The sequence below is a fragment of the Elgaria multicarinata genome, chromosome 12 (genome assembly GCF_023053635.1).
Source record: "Elgaria multicarinata webbii isolate HBS135686 ecotype San Diego chromosome 12, rElgMul1.1.pri, whole genome shotgun sequence".
Lineage (NCBI taxonomy): Eukaryota > Metazoa > Chordata > Lepidosauria > Squamata > Anguidae > Elgaria > Elgaria multicarinata.
In genome coordinates, this window is record NC_086182.1 from 37514400 (window position 1) to 37527601 (window position 13202).

The 13202-nt window shown below is 58.9% G+C and overlaps 1 protein-coding gene across 1 annotated transcript in view; it reads left to right on the forward strand.

Annotated features, from left to right (window-relative positions):
* Window positions 1–13202, forward strand: part of DSCAML1 (DS cell adhesion molecule like 1) — a 49919-nt gene that overhangs the window by 24447 nt on the left and 12270 nt on the right. The window contains exons 14-19 of the mRNA XM_063139036.1: window positions 1324–1491; window positions 2911–2981; window positions 6224–6464; window positions 8209–8355; window positions 9420–9575; window positions 12696–12835. Of these exons, the coding sequence (XP_062995106.1) occupies window positions 1324–1491; window positions 2911–2981; window positions 6224–6464; window positions 8209–8355; window positions 9420–9575; window positions 12696–12835 (923 nt within the window). The remainder of the gene's footprint in view (window positions 1–1323; window positions 1492–2910; window positions 2982–6223; window positions 6465–8208; window positions 8356–9419; window positions 9576–12695; window positions 12836–13202) is intronic.

Consider the following 13202-nt stretch of genomic DNA (forward strand, 5'->3'; position numbering starts at 1 on the left):
GGAGGGGGGTACCTTGAGGCCAGGTACAGAGTCCCTGGCAGGTGAGCAGTTTGCACTGGGGACGTCCTGCCTTGCAGGGCTGTTGTAAGTCACTGAATAAGGTGGGGATAAGTGAATAAGTGTCTGGCAGGGCAAAGTGCTCTGGGATCCTGCCGGCTCTGTGGCATGTCAAGGAAAGGGGCGCCTTGCTGAGGCGGCCCCAAACACGGCCCTCCAGCCCCAACACTTCCCGCACTTTGGAAACTGGCTCCTGCCTTCTCAATGTGGCATTTCTGTCTTATTGGAACTGCTGGCTCTCCACATGTGGACCAAGGACATTAGGGTGACCCTATGGAAAGGAGGACAGGGCTCCTGTATCTTTAACAGTTGCATAGGAAAGGGAGTTTCAGCAGGTGTCATTTGTATATATGGAGAACCTGGTGAAATCCCCTCTTCATCACAACAGTTAAAGCTGCAGGAGCTATACTAGAGTGACCAGATTTAAAAGAGGGCAGGGCACCTGCAGCTTTAACTGGTGTGATGAAGAGGGAATTTCACCAGGTTCTCCATATATACAAAGGACACTTGCTGAAATTCCCTTCTCAATACAACTGTTAAAGATACAGGAGCCCTGTCCGCCTTTTCACATGGTCACTCTAAAGGACGTGAATTGTTTGAGGCCTTGAGGAGGCGGCATGGGAGAACTCTGTTCGCACACCCTGCCCTGCCCCTGAGCACGAGGGCAGGCAGCCGGGGTGAGGATGAAGCTGCAGGCCGAGCGGGGGCTTTGTGCCAGTAGGGGAGGGGGGCAAAGGGTTGTCCTGAAAAGTTGAGGCTGGAGGGGGAGGAGGGAGCAAAGGGCGTGGCACTTCCAGGTGTGATAGCGGCAGTGGGGAGAGGGCCGTAGTCCTGCGGGGGTGGGGTGGGGTGGGGTGGGGTGGAGGAGCCGTGGTCTTGAGCAGGGGGTGCCTCTGGGTGTGAGGGCACAGAGAGAGAGTGAGAGAGACGGGCGTGGCCACGGAGGGCCTTGGAGGCGAGTGCTGGATCTGGGAGAAGGCAGGGAAGCAGGAGGGGTGCCCCGGCAGCGTCAGAGCAAAACGGGGGCAGATGATTTGGGCGGAGGTGACAAGGCCCCGGGGTGGCAGAGGGTGGCTGCGTCGGTGGCTACAGTGAAGGAGGGAAGACAAAGCGCCTCGGGTTTGAGCGCATGGAGAAGCTGCTCCGTGGAAATGCTGGGCCAGCAGTGGGGAATGCCGTGCTTCCTCTGAAGTAGGGCCTCGTGGCTGCTCCCGAGTGCCTCGTGGCAGGACGCCGTTTCCCTGAGCTGTTTCCTCTTCCTTCCAGATTCCTGGGATTTTAAACAATCCACCCGCAACATCTCCCCCACCATCAACCAAGCCAACATCGTGGATCTCCACCCGGCCTCTGTGTACAGCATCCGCATGTACTCCTTCAACAAGATCGGCCGCAGCGAGCCCAGCAAGGAGCTGACCATCAGCACGGAGGAGGCAGGTGCGTGGCCTTGGGGAGGGAGGGGGTCTGCCTGCGCTGCAGGGCCTCTCTCTCTCTCTCTCTCTCTCTCTGCGCATGTGTGTCCCCCCCATCCATGTGTCCCCCCCACGACCCACTGCTGCACTGCTTGTTGAGACCAAACAGGGGAACTTGGGGCCTGGCTCCACGCTTTGCTAAATACGTCACATGCATCTGATTTGCACCACTGAGCCCATGTTGGTTCACCGTGGGGGGAATCCGGCCTGGATTGTGACCAGCACACATGGGTAGGGGAAGTTTAACTCCTCCTCCCTACCCACCTGCCCCAAACTCACCCCCACCACCTGGGCAGGGGCTAAAAGAAGATGGAGCTGCGTAGCCGCCAGTGGAGGTTTGGGAGGGGAATGAATTTGGGGGTGGGGGTGGGGGGGAGTGGCTGGGGGGGAAGGTTGAAGCTTCCTTCCCCGCTCAGAATGGGAAAGTGGAAGAACGGATCACGCCTGGGCAGCAGGCAGGAGCTGCAGGAGGGGGCAGCCCTGGGAGACCGGCCCTCCCTGCTCTTGGCACCTGCCCTTGGTCCCGGGTGGATGGGAACGCCCACGCTCTGTTCTAGCAGCCCTCCTGCAGCCTGGTTCCCTCGTCAGCTCCATAGCGACCCTGCAGCACCCAGGCCCATGGGAGGGGCTGGAGCCATGTTGAAACGGTGTGCGGGCGCGTGGTTTACTGCAGCCGCAGCCACCGCTTTTGGCACACTTCTTCCATGTGGCAAAGATCCCCGTCGTCTCTCAAGGCAGGCTCCGGCATGCCAGCGCCCTTGTGCCCCATGATGCCCGGGCGAGTCGTAGTCGAGAGGGAGTCCTGCTGGTCAGCCATTTCCAGAGGCGCAGCGGCCGTGGCAGCAAGAGCAGCAGAGCGCCTGGTGGCACCTCAAAGCCAAACCCATTCCTTGGGGCAGAAGCTCCTGCAGGCTGGAGTCCGTCGGATGAAGCGAATCGTGCCCCAACAATTGGGTGGTCTTTAAGGTGCCGCAAGGCGCTCTCTCGTGCCCCCTAGTCCTTGGGCGTCCGCCTCCTCCTCGCGCACAGCTGGCGCTCTGGCGCCCTGTCCGGCCTGGCCTGGGAGCCCAGGAGCCCGGGGTTGGGGGCAAAAGGGGAGCCTGCCCTCTCCCTGGGGGTGGGGGGGCTTGTGCTTCCTCCAGCCCCTTGAGCCTCGGCCACTGGCCCTCGCCCCCAGCCATGGGTCCGGCAAGAGCATCCCCTGCTGAGGCCTGTTGGGCAAAGGGCTGCTGGTGTGTTTGAGTCCTGGGGATGACATGAGCAAGAGCAAAGCAGCAGCAGCAGAGGAAATGGCCTCGGAAGTGTCGTGGCGCTCCACTTCCACCCACCCACTGCTTTTCCCCGCCTCTCCTTGCGACGGGCAACGACGCCTCTTCTTTTGCAGCTCCCGATGGGCCCCCCATGGATGTCACCTTGCAACCGATGACGTCCCAGAGCATCCAGGTCACGTGGAAGGTAGAGGCGTGCAAAGTGTCTGCTCAGTGCTTGAGCCGGAGCGGTGGGTTGGGACAGTCGGTTCGAACCGTTTCTATGCCTCTTTCCTGTTGAGCAGGGGGTTGCACTCGATGGCCTTAGAGGCCCCTTCCAACTCTACTATTCCATGATTCTATGACTCTAAGGCAGCTGGCACTGAAGTCAAGCCAGGCCCATGTAGAACAGGCAAACGCTGCAACGGCCCCAAGTGGCAGCTACTGCTGCCTGCTGAAGGAAGCTGCGGCCACCTTTGGGAGGCGCTGGTGGCCCCCGGGATGGAAGGCCAGGCGTCCCTTGAAGAAGGACGCCCAGGAAGGGGGAGCTCTTGGCCTCGCCCGGGACATCCTGGGAATGGAGGGTGCCGGCACCCCCACCTCACTTCCCTGCGCCCCTTTCAGATTCTGTATTTGGCACCAGGGCGGCGGCGGCGGCTGAAAATGTCCACTTGACTCAGGGTAGGCTGGGATTGGGACCGTTCCCCCCACCCCACCCCGCCGGTGCCCCCAGAATCCTGTTCACAGTTCGAAAGTGAAGCCCAGCATTCGGCAAAAGGCGGGATACAAATAATAATAATAATAATAATAATAATAATAATAATAATAATAATAATAATAATAATAATAAAAGTCATGAGGAGTGACGCTGCTGCGTTCATTAAAAATGGGCTGTGTGTGTGCGTGGATCCTCAATTAATACCGCCCCCCGCTTGCATGTTTATCTTACACTTGTTCCAAGGTGCTCCAGGCAGAACCTGTGCTTCCCCCCTCCCTCCCCCTTCCCTTTGTCCTGATCACTTCAGCCCTGGGCATCGGGTTAAGCTGAGAGTGAATGACTGGCCAAGGTCTGGTGAAGGCTCTGCACCCAGGCCTCCTCGGCCATTCTCCAGCCACTGTCCCGTCACGCATTCTGCCAGCTAAGAAGAGCCGGACCTGTCCCATGCAGCGGCCCTCCTTCAGCCTCTTTTGCCAGGTCCTGGCCCCTTCATGGAATGCCGGTGTGCTTGGGATTGGGGCCCAGGGATGGTGAGAGTGTATACAGGAAGCGTCGAAGGGCTCGCTCTCAGCATGCCAGGCAAAGGTCGATAAAATTTAGCCCCTGATTTATTTTCCAGAAGCTGTATAATGAAAAATAAAATTGATTAGCGAGTTAGGAGTCAGAATGAAATGGCCAGTCGGTAAATTTAGGGTCCAGCGCGTCTTGCTGCTTCCGCCTCTGCAGCAGCTGATTCAGTGATGAAAAACAGATTAATGAAAAATAAGATTCACTTGAAACGTAAGTCACTCCGTTTTAAGGCTATCTCAGCAAGACGGATCACTCCAGCTTTGTAACATAAATTTGCAATCAGCCCTATTGATTTGTTAATGCTTCAAAGAAATATTGTTAAGATCGATTTAGACCTGGACTCCTGCATTTTTTAGGCTGGCAGTCTGGGTGTATTTTTGGGGTGGGTGGGTGGCTTTTAACCCCCAGCTTCATTCATCTGATTTTGGAACTATTTCTGACCCCTTCATTATCAATCACAGCCTCTTTACAAGCTAATCCCAGCCAATTACCTTCCTGGGCGGCTCCGGCCTTCCTATGATCAAACACGTGTGATTACTATCTGAGTGCAGCTCAGGCAGAATCTAAAACATAAAAGCATCCCTTCTCAAACCCGAGGCCGCCCCCGAGGCCACTGCCGGCCACGTGACAAAGGAGCGGCCACCCAAAAGCGTGAAGCAGAGAGACAGTCGCCAGGGTGCACCCCAAGGGCTCCCCTCCCTCTGCCATCCTTGGAGCTGTGTGTGCCGGATGCTGTCACGGCTCCAGGTGGGAAGAGGCAGAATGAAAAGCTCTGGGGGGCGGGAGGGGGGGGCAGCGGCAACCGCTTCTGCATCCCCCCCAACCCCTTCCCAAAGGAGTAAACAGGGCCTGGCTGCACTCTCCCCTGCTGTTTTGGCCAAGGGGGGGCAACCTCCAGCTGGGGCAGGGGGTCATATTGGTTCCATGGACCCAAGCGGGGGCTGCATCCCTGTGCCCATTTTCCCTGCCACCGCTGGGCTGAAATTCACCAGCTGTTCCACAAGGAAAATTATCAGTTTGCCACCACTTTTCAGCAGTGTGGTGGTGGTAGCAAAAAAAGGAGCTATTTTGCTTTAAAATCGCCCATTCTTGCTGCTGCTGCTGCTGCTGCTGCCGCCGCCGCCGTGCCACCAAAATTTGAAAGGGTCTTTCCCCTCTGCTCCCTCAGCCCCCAATTTCAGCAGCAGTGGGGCAGGTGGGGGCTGCAAAAGGCCAAGTGGGCTGCATGTGCCTGGGGAGGGGGCTCCCTGTGTTGCTGGCCTCTGCCCCAGGGACCCCTGATGGCAGTGCCGAAGAGAACGCCGGTGCAGCGCCCAGCTCCCCCTTGACCGTGGCGCAGCCGCCTTCCGCCCCCTGCAGAGGTGGTCTGGGACTCTGGCTCCCTCCTGACTGGCCGGCATGGCCAGAGGGAGGCCAAGGCCTCTGGCAGGCAGCAGGGTGGGGCAGGCTGGTGCAGGACGCTCCTGAGCTAGACAGTCCGTGGCCCCTGGCTGTGAGGGTGAGGCGACTCTCTTGACCGTCTTTAAAAACAAGTCTCTTTCCCCTTTTTAAAAAACCCTCACTCAGACAAAAGCATGCAAAGAGAGCTTCTCTCTCTCTCTCTGTCTCTCTCGTCCTCATGGAACCTGAAAGCACAAGGCTTGCAAGATGGTGGCAGTGCATTGTATTGTGGGAAGGGGGGGCGCAGGGAGGCCTTTGCTTCCATCTGCCCCTTTCCACTGGAGTGACATATCCCCGGAAGTGCTCTGCCTCAGAGGCCTTCATAGGGACGTCCCCTGGCGAGGGTGCCAGCACTCTTGCCCCCTCTGCTGGGACTGAGCCTGGGCTCCCCTGGCTGCAAGGCAAGCGCCCCTGCCGCCCAGCAAAGAGGGACCCCCCGATGTCCCCATCGGAGTCTGGCCATTCCCACATGTGCAGTCCAAGTGGCACTTGGGCCAGGTTGATGATGTGGGATGAGAACGGAGCGGTTCTGAATTTACCTAGCATGGTTATGATCGGATGAGTAACTCCCACTGGGGTTGGTCGGTTCGCCATCCTTCTATAGTCCAACCTGAGTCCTGGAAAGAGCCAGGATTTGCCACCTTCCAGTTGTCCTGGGACGCTCTTCTGCCCCATCTGGCTCCCCCTTGCCAGTGTCACGCAGCATTTCTATGTCTCTGCAGGCTCCAAAGAAGGAACTCCAGAATGGGGTGATCCGTGGCTACCAAATTGGCTATCGGGAGAACAGCCCTGGGAGCAACGGGCAGTACAGCATTGTGGAGATGAAGGCCACGGGAGACAGCGAGGTGTACACCCTGGACAACCTGAAGAAGTTTGCCCAGTACGGGGTGGTGGTGCAGGCCTTCAACCGGGCCGGCACGGGCCCCTCCTCCAGCGAGATCAACGCCACCACGCTGGAGGACGGTGAGTGCTGACAGGCACCTGGGCTGGGGCGAGGTTCTCTTGCTGCTGGGCTGGCAGTTCAGAATGTGGGGAGGGCCAGACGCCACGGCCCCCTGTCCAGCAGTGCTGCCTACCCAGAATGCTTGCTCTTCACGGTGCATGTCTTCCCCTCACGCGAGGGGACGTCAGAGTGCCAGCCAGGTGTGGGAGTGTCCGCCTCGGTGTCCGTTTTGTGCCTCTGCTGCCTCCGTGCCCCCCCCCCATGTCAGCCCTCGTCTTGCCAAGGCCCCCTCTCTCACCCCCAATGTGTTCAAGGCTTCTCTTTGCCCCGCTGTTAGACATGGAGAACCCCGTCTCTCTTCCTCAGTCAGTGAGCTTCTCAGGCTCCTGTGGCTGGCCATGTGGGTGGTTCCACGGCCGCACCTGTGGGGCTGGCCGCCCCGCCCTGTGGGGGCCGTTCTGCTGCTGCATGAGGGATCAAGGGGCTGCTCTTCCAAGCCGTGGGGTTGGCAGAGCGCCGTTCTTTGCTCTGAATGCACAAGCCGTGAGGTGGTTGGCAGGGCAGCTCTCCTGAACTCACATGGTGCTAATTCCAGAGGAGGAATGGCGTGGGCAGGCACGGGGGTGCTGGCACGGTTGCCGCCTGGCTTCCGATGGATGCCCTGCAGGCAGACAGGCAGTTCGGCATGGCTGCGGAGCGCCGTTGGTGGACGGTCTTCCTTAGCCCCCGAGCTCCTCTTCCTTAGACCTGCAGCAGCCTCAGTGACTGCTTGGGATCTGGCAGGCTGTGAGCGAGGCCAGTTTGGGCCAGCGAAGGCTTGAGCCCAGCGGCCTCCTGTGCCACCTTCGAGGGCTTCGCCGCTACTGTGGTAGCCCTGCCCCCATGTGCTCTGCCCACCTGCAAGAGGTGCAAGGAAGTTGGGGGGCTGTCGTTGGCCAGGCTGTGGCTGCTGCTGCTGCTGCTCCTCCTCCTCCTCCTCCTCCTCCTCTGTAGCCCAGAGTCTTGTCCCAGAGCGCCTCCTCCTAGCCTCCGTGGGGGAGAGATCAGCCCTGGCCTTGGAGTCGTGTTGGGAACAAAAGGCAAGATTCTTCCTCCATTTGCTCAGTAGTTTTTCATACTTAATTAAGGCCCTCGTTAGCCTGTCAGAGCACAATCATTTTCTGGCTGGATTAGCACTCCTCCTGGGGTATTCAAGGGCCCCTGTTTTAGCAATAGTGCCTTTCCCATAATTATATTACCTTCATTTTGTTCAAACGGACGCTCTATTCGTTTATAGCACCCGGCCCCTAATTACACAGTGCTTACAGCTTTACACCTAAGTAATATGAAACAATAATCATTTTCAAAGTGGATCATTAGGATGATGTATCATCATTTAAATGCTCATAAAAATTAGAGTTCTCTCTTTGGGGGCAGAGGGATCTCATTACCTTCATCCGTTCACTGGTTCGTTCAGCCTTCCTTTCCCTTGAAGCCATTCTGCAATGGCAGGTTCCTCTCGAAAGCGTGGGCAGGCAGAAGCGCCAGGGGACGGGCATCGGCACCGGTGCCCTCCTTGGGCTTTGGGCGTGTGGGTGCCGACGTTGCCAGCAAGTGGCTGGCTGGCTTGGAAGGGAGGAGGAGCCGGGTTCCAGCTGCCAACTCTCTCTGGAATTAGGCAGCCTGGAGGGACTGTCAGGAGGGAGTGGCTGGCAGAGGGGAGGGCGTTGTGACAGTGGGTGTTGCCAGGGCTGCCCTCCGCTCAAAGCACTTTCCCCTTCTCAGTGCCCAGCCAGCCACCGGAAAATGTGAGGGCCTTGTCTATCACCTCGGATGTAGGCGTGATCTCGTGGTCGGAGCCCCCACGGAGCACCCTCAACGGAGTCCTGAAGGGCTACCGGGTCATCTTCTGGTCTCTCTACATGGATGGCGGTGAGTTGGTAGCATGGTGCTTTCAGAGCCTAGCCAGGGCAGCGCCTCACGTACTGCAGGCAGGTCTGTCCTCCGTGGAGGACTTTCCCCCCACTGCCTTTGTTACAAGCACGGTGACCTGCCCACCACCACCACCACCTGCAGCCCGTGCACTTGAGCCTGAGCCAGTGTCACATCCTGTTGGCTTGTGACACGGGTGGTGCCATCCTCACTCCGTTTTGTGGACGTCTTCAATCTCCTGTGCTCATTTTATATTTTGCCCTTAGTTCTTGAGAGCGGAATACCACTCCAGTTAGGGAATGTTAGCGTAGAAAGCCCCATGCGTGGTGACCTTGTTTCCTTGCAGGAATGCCTCTGGCCGTTTTGCGAACCTCCACCTTGTCGTCGTCACACACACACACACACACACCCGGTGTACAAACACACTACCCCTGTTCAGACAACACACTAAGCCACAGTGGTTAAGCATTTTGCGCTAAACATTTTGGCTTAGCGTGTCATGTAAACCATGATTTAATGTGATGTGTGAACCATTCCTACCCATGGTAGCTACATAACCATGATTTAAACACACTCACTAACCATTTGCTGCAGAAGGGTTAGCTCATGGCTACTCATCGTTTGAGGGACTCTGACACACGCGGTGCTGCTTTTGCCTCCTATAGTTGCACAGCTGGTGTTGGATCAGGGCCGGCACGCCTGGAGCACCAAAAGGGGAATTTTCTGCACATCTGTAAAGTCACAAAGGCCCTCTCAGTCTGCGGTCTGTGTGCCACTGGGATTGGCCACGCTGAGACAGAGGAACTGGGGGGGGAGACCCCCGTGTCTGAAGCCCCCCAGCAAGGGGCTGGACAGCAAGGGGCTGCACTGCCCTGGCCAAGGCCCTAGCCTGCTCTGCTGCTGCGCTGAATGTGTGGCTGCCCTCCCCGCCCCGCCCCGCCAGCCCTGCAGGGGCGGTCTGCGTTGTGACCCGGGAGCCTGGCTGGGAGGTGGCGCCTGAGGGTTGGGGCAGTGGGCAGGCTGCCTCACCCACCCCCACCATGACTGTTCTTCTCTCCCCGCAGAGTGGGGTGAGATGCAGAATATCACCACCACCCGGGAACGAGCAGAGCTGCGGGGCCTGGAGAAGTTCACCAACTACAGTGTGCAGGTCCTGGCCTACACCCAGGCAGGGGACGGTGTTCGCAGCAGCGTGCTCCACATCCAGACCAAGGAAGACAGTGAGTGCGAGAAGCTGAGAGGCCTGTGTGCGGGGGGGGGGGGGGGGGGCGTGTCCCTACTGTGGCCGCCGTAGCAGACTGCCCTCCCTCCCTCTGGTGGGTGCTGCTGGCTCATGCAGCTGCGTGCTTGTCCATTGGTGCCGTGCTGTGCGGCCTTTGCTTGGATCTTGCCCCACAGCTGGGGCAACCCTGGATCAAGCTGGCTGATGGCTGGCACTGCCCTTCTCCTGCCCCTTGCAGTTCTCCTCTGTGGCAGAGCTTCCTCCCCTACCTAGCCAAGGTGGACCCCCCTCGCCCACTAATTGTGTGTCAGTCAGAAGGAAGAAGATGAAACACGGGTGCAAGTGGAATCCCGGGCAGTGGGGGTGGGCAGTGGGGGGGGGTGTTCCACCTTCCTTGTCCTTGTGGTGCTAAGAAGGATCGTCAGGGCGGCATGGGGCACTGACCGCCTTGTCACGCATTGCTTCTGCTTGTTCAGGGGAAGTCCTCGGGGGCAGAGAGTGAACACTGTGTGGCTTTCTTGCAGCGGCCCACAGGGCATAGGTGGGACAGCTGTGGTAGCCACAAGTGGTCAGAAAGGATCTTGCAGTTGTTGTAGCTCACAAGCTGAATATCAGCCAACAGTGTGATGTGGCTGCAAGAAAGGCAAATGCTATTTGGGGCTGCATTAATAGAAGTATAGCTTCCAAATCGGGTGAGGTACTGGTTCCCCTCTATTCGGTCCAGGTTAGGCCTCACCTTATTGTGTCCAATTCTGTGCTCCACACTTCAAGAAGGATGCAGACAAGGAGGGCAAAGAGGATGCTCAGGGGTCTGGAAACAAAGCCCTCTGAGGAGAATCTGAAAGAACTGGGCCTGTTTAGCCTGGAGAAGAGAAGATGGAAGGGAGACATGATAGCACTCTTCAAATACTCGAAAGGTTGTCACACAGATGAGGGCCAGGATCTCTTCTCGATCCCCCCAGAGTGCAGGAGACGGAATAACGGGCTCAAGTGATGGGATTGTGGCTGGACATCAGGAAAAACTTCCTGATTGTTTGAGCAGTATGACAATGGAACCAGTTACCAAGGGAGGTTGTGGGCTCTCCCACAATGGAGGCCTTCAAGAGGCAGCTGGACTGCCATTTGTCAGGGTTGGACTCGACAGCCTTAGAGGCCCCTTCCAATTCTACTCTTCTATGAGTCTATGATGCCATAGCTGGCAGCATTTGGAGAAGGGATGGCTCTCAGGGTAGCCACGCGCATGCCAGGTGGCTGCGATTTTGCAAGTGGCATCAGGGCTTCCTGAGCCTGGCACAACATTGGCTGGATCCCGGAAGGGCCACGTGGAGTCTGGCTGCACCCATGTACTGCCCTCCCCGGGGCAGGGTCCAAGCTATGTGCCCTGGCAAGTGGGCAGCGGCTTCCCATGCCTGGGTCTGGTCTGATGGGTGGGAGAAGGCCCCGGTGCCCTCCAGCGGGGTGGGGCCTCAACTCTATTCCACACCAGCAGGGGGCAGGTAGCTCAGCCCACCTGGAGGGAAGGCCCCCTCAAGCAGGCCGCTTCTGCCGCTCGCTGCGCTCAAGGGGAGGCAGGGCTGGCGGGGCTTCTGGCCTGGCCTGGCCACCCTCCAGCCTCTTGCTCCTTCCCAGCCCCACGGAGCGGGTGCCTGGCTTCTGAGCTGCCACTGCCTCACCGGCTGGATCCTCCCAAGTCAACTCGGGTCTCTCTGCCCTCATTTAAAATTGAAATCTGTCTCATTTAGACGGGAGGCGGGAGCGCCTGCTCCTGCTCCTGCCAGAAGCAATTGTGTCACTTGCTCCCCCTTTGCATGCAACTGCTCTGCCCCAGCCCTCTGGGGCCTTTCGCGGGGGCTGCTTTGCCTGCCTCCACTTAGCCACGGAGGCTGCTGTGCTCGAAGAACCGGGCCACGAGCGGCAGCGTTTGCCCCCTTTTGGAAACAGGAACTGCAAGAGGGCCCGTGGGGAGGAAATAGGGGGAGGGAAGCTTGGGATGGTGAGGGCAGGCAGCAGGGAGGGCGGGAGAGGCGGGGCGCTGCAGCTGCCGGCGGTGGCCTCATCCCCTGCCAGCCAAAGGTGGGTGGAACAGCCGCCCGCACTGCCCTGCGTGGGACTCGGGGAGACGCCCCTACACGCTCCGCATCCTCTGTGGCAGAGCGGTGAGTGCCAGGCCTGCCTGCTTCTTGCATAAAAAGGAGGAGGGCACCGTGTGCATGTGCCGCGGGGGGGGGGGGGGCATAGCAAATGCCCTTCCGTTGGGTTGCAGAGATCAGCACCAGTGTGTGCGGCACGCAGAGGTGTTCTTCCGTCCCCCTAGAAGCGTCCTTCGGCTGGGGCTTCAGGCGGACGTTCTCTCGGAAACCCCTTCAGTTGAGCTGCCAGGGAGGCAGGCCTGCGCCTCACTCCCGCATCCCCTGCGCAGCCTCGTTAAGGACCAAAAGAGTCAGTGAGGCAGAGTCAGGATGGCACCAGAGCCCCCGGGCCGCTGAAGCCACTGGCTCTGGCCCAGGAATGGCTCTGGAGGGACCCCACTACCCCTGGCCGCCCAGCACCACTGGCAGGGCCCAGTAGCTATTCCTCTGCCTCTGTGAAGAGGCTCTGGCTCATGGGCCAGTGTGTGTGTGTGGGGGTGGGCGTTGCTTCCCCAGCTGAAATATTTACACTGCCGGGAACATTGGCCTACTTTGGAGTCCATTAAGCTGCCGCTGCCGCCACCGCCGCCACTGCCAGAGAGCGTGCCCCAGGCCCCCTTGCCCTGTGGCGGGGGATGTGGCAGGCTGTGGCTCTTGAGCCCAGATGCCAGGAGAACCCTGCAGGGGTGGCGGGGAGAGAACCAGGCCCAGGAATGAAAGGCCAGCCGTGGTGCAAGCGTTCGCCCGTTGCCTTCTGGATCTTCCAAATGCTTTCCTGTGCAATCCTTGAAAACCCAAAGGGACTCTGCTCCAAGAGGGACCCAGAAGCCCGGCTGCCCAGTGGAGCCAGTTGTGCTTCCTCCGTGAGGCTTTGGCTCCTCTGGGAGGGCCCCGTTGGGCCGGCTCCTGCGTGGGAAGGCCGACAGTGCTGCCTTGCCCTGGGCCTCTCCTCTGGGAGTCATCCCCCCCTCTCCTTCTCTCTTGATCAGTTCCCGGGCCTCCTGCTGGGATCAAAGCTGTCCCTTCATCTGCCAGCAGCGTGGTGGTCTCTTGGCTTCCCCCCACCAAACCCAACGGGATCATCCGTAAATACACCATCTTCTGCTCCAGCCCAGGCTCTGGGCAGCCGGTGAGTGAGCCGCGGGGCGACCAATGGAAAGCGCGTGTGTCTCCTGAGCTGCTCCGCTTCGTGGGTCCGCAGTGGAATGGCGAGGTGCTGCCCATCCCGCTAAGACAGTGGCCCACCTGCCGTCCGGCCTGGCCTGGCTTGACTTGCTCCGGGCTCAGGGGGCTTTGACCAGGCCACTATGGCCCCTCTCCAGCCGCCTTTTGATTTATAGGCTAACGAGCTTCTGCTGTGGCCCGTCTGATGAAGGAAAGAGAACCTTATCATTAAATCATAAAAGCAAATCAGTTAAAACCCCATCAGTAAACTTAAGAAATAAACAGCACTTCCCAGTTAAAACCTACTACAGCCAGCAAGGCAGCCGAAAAGC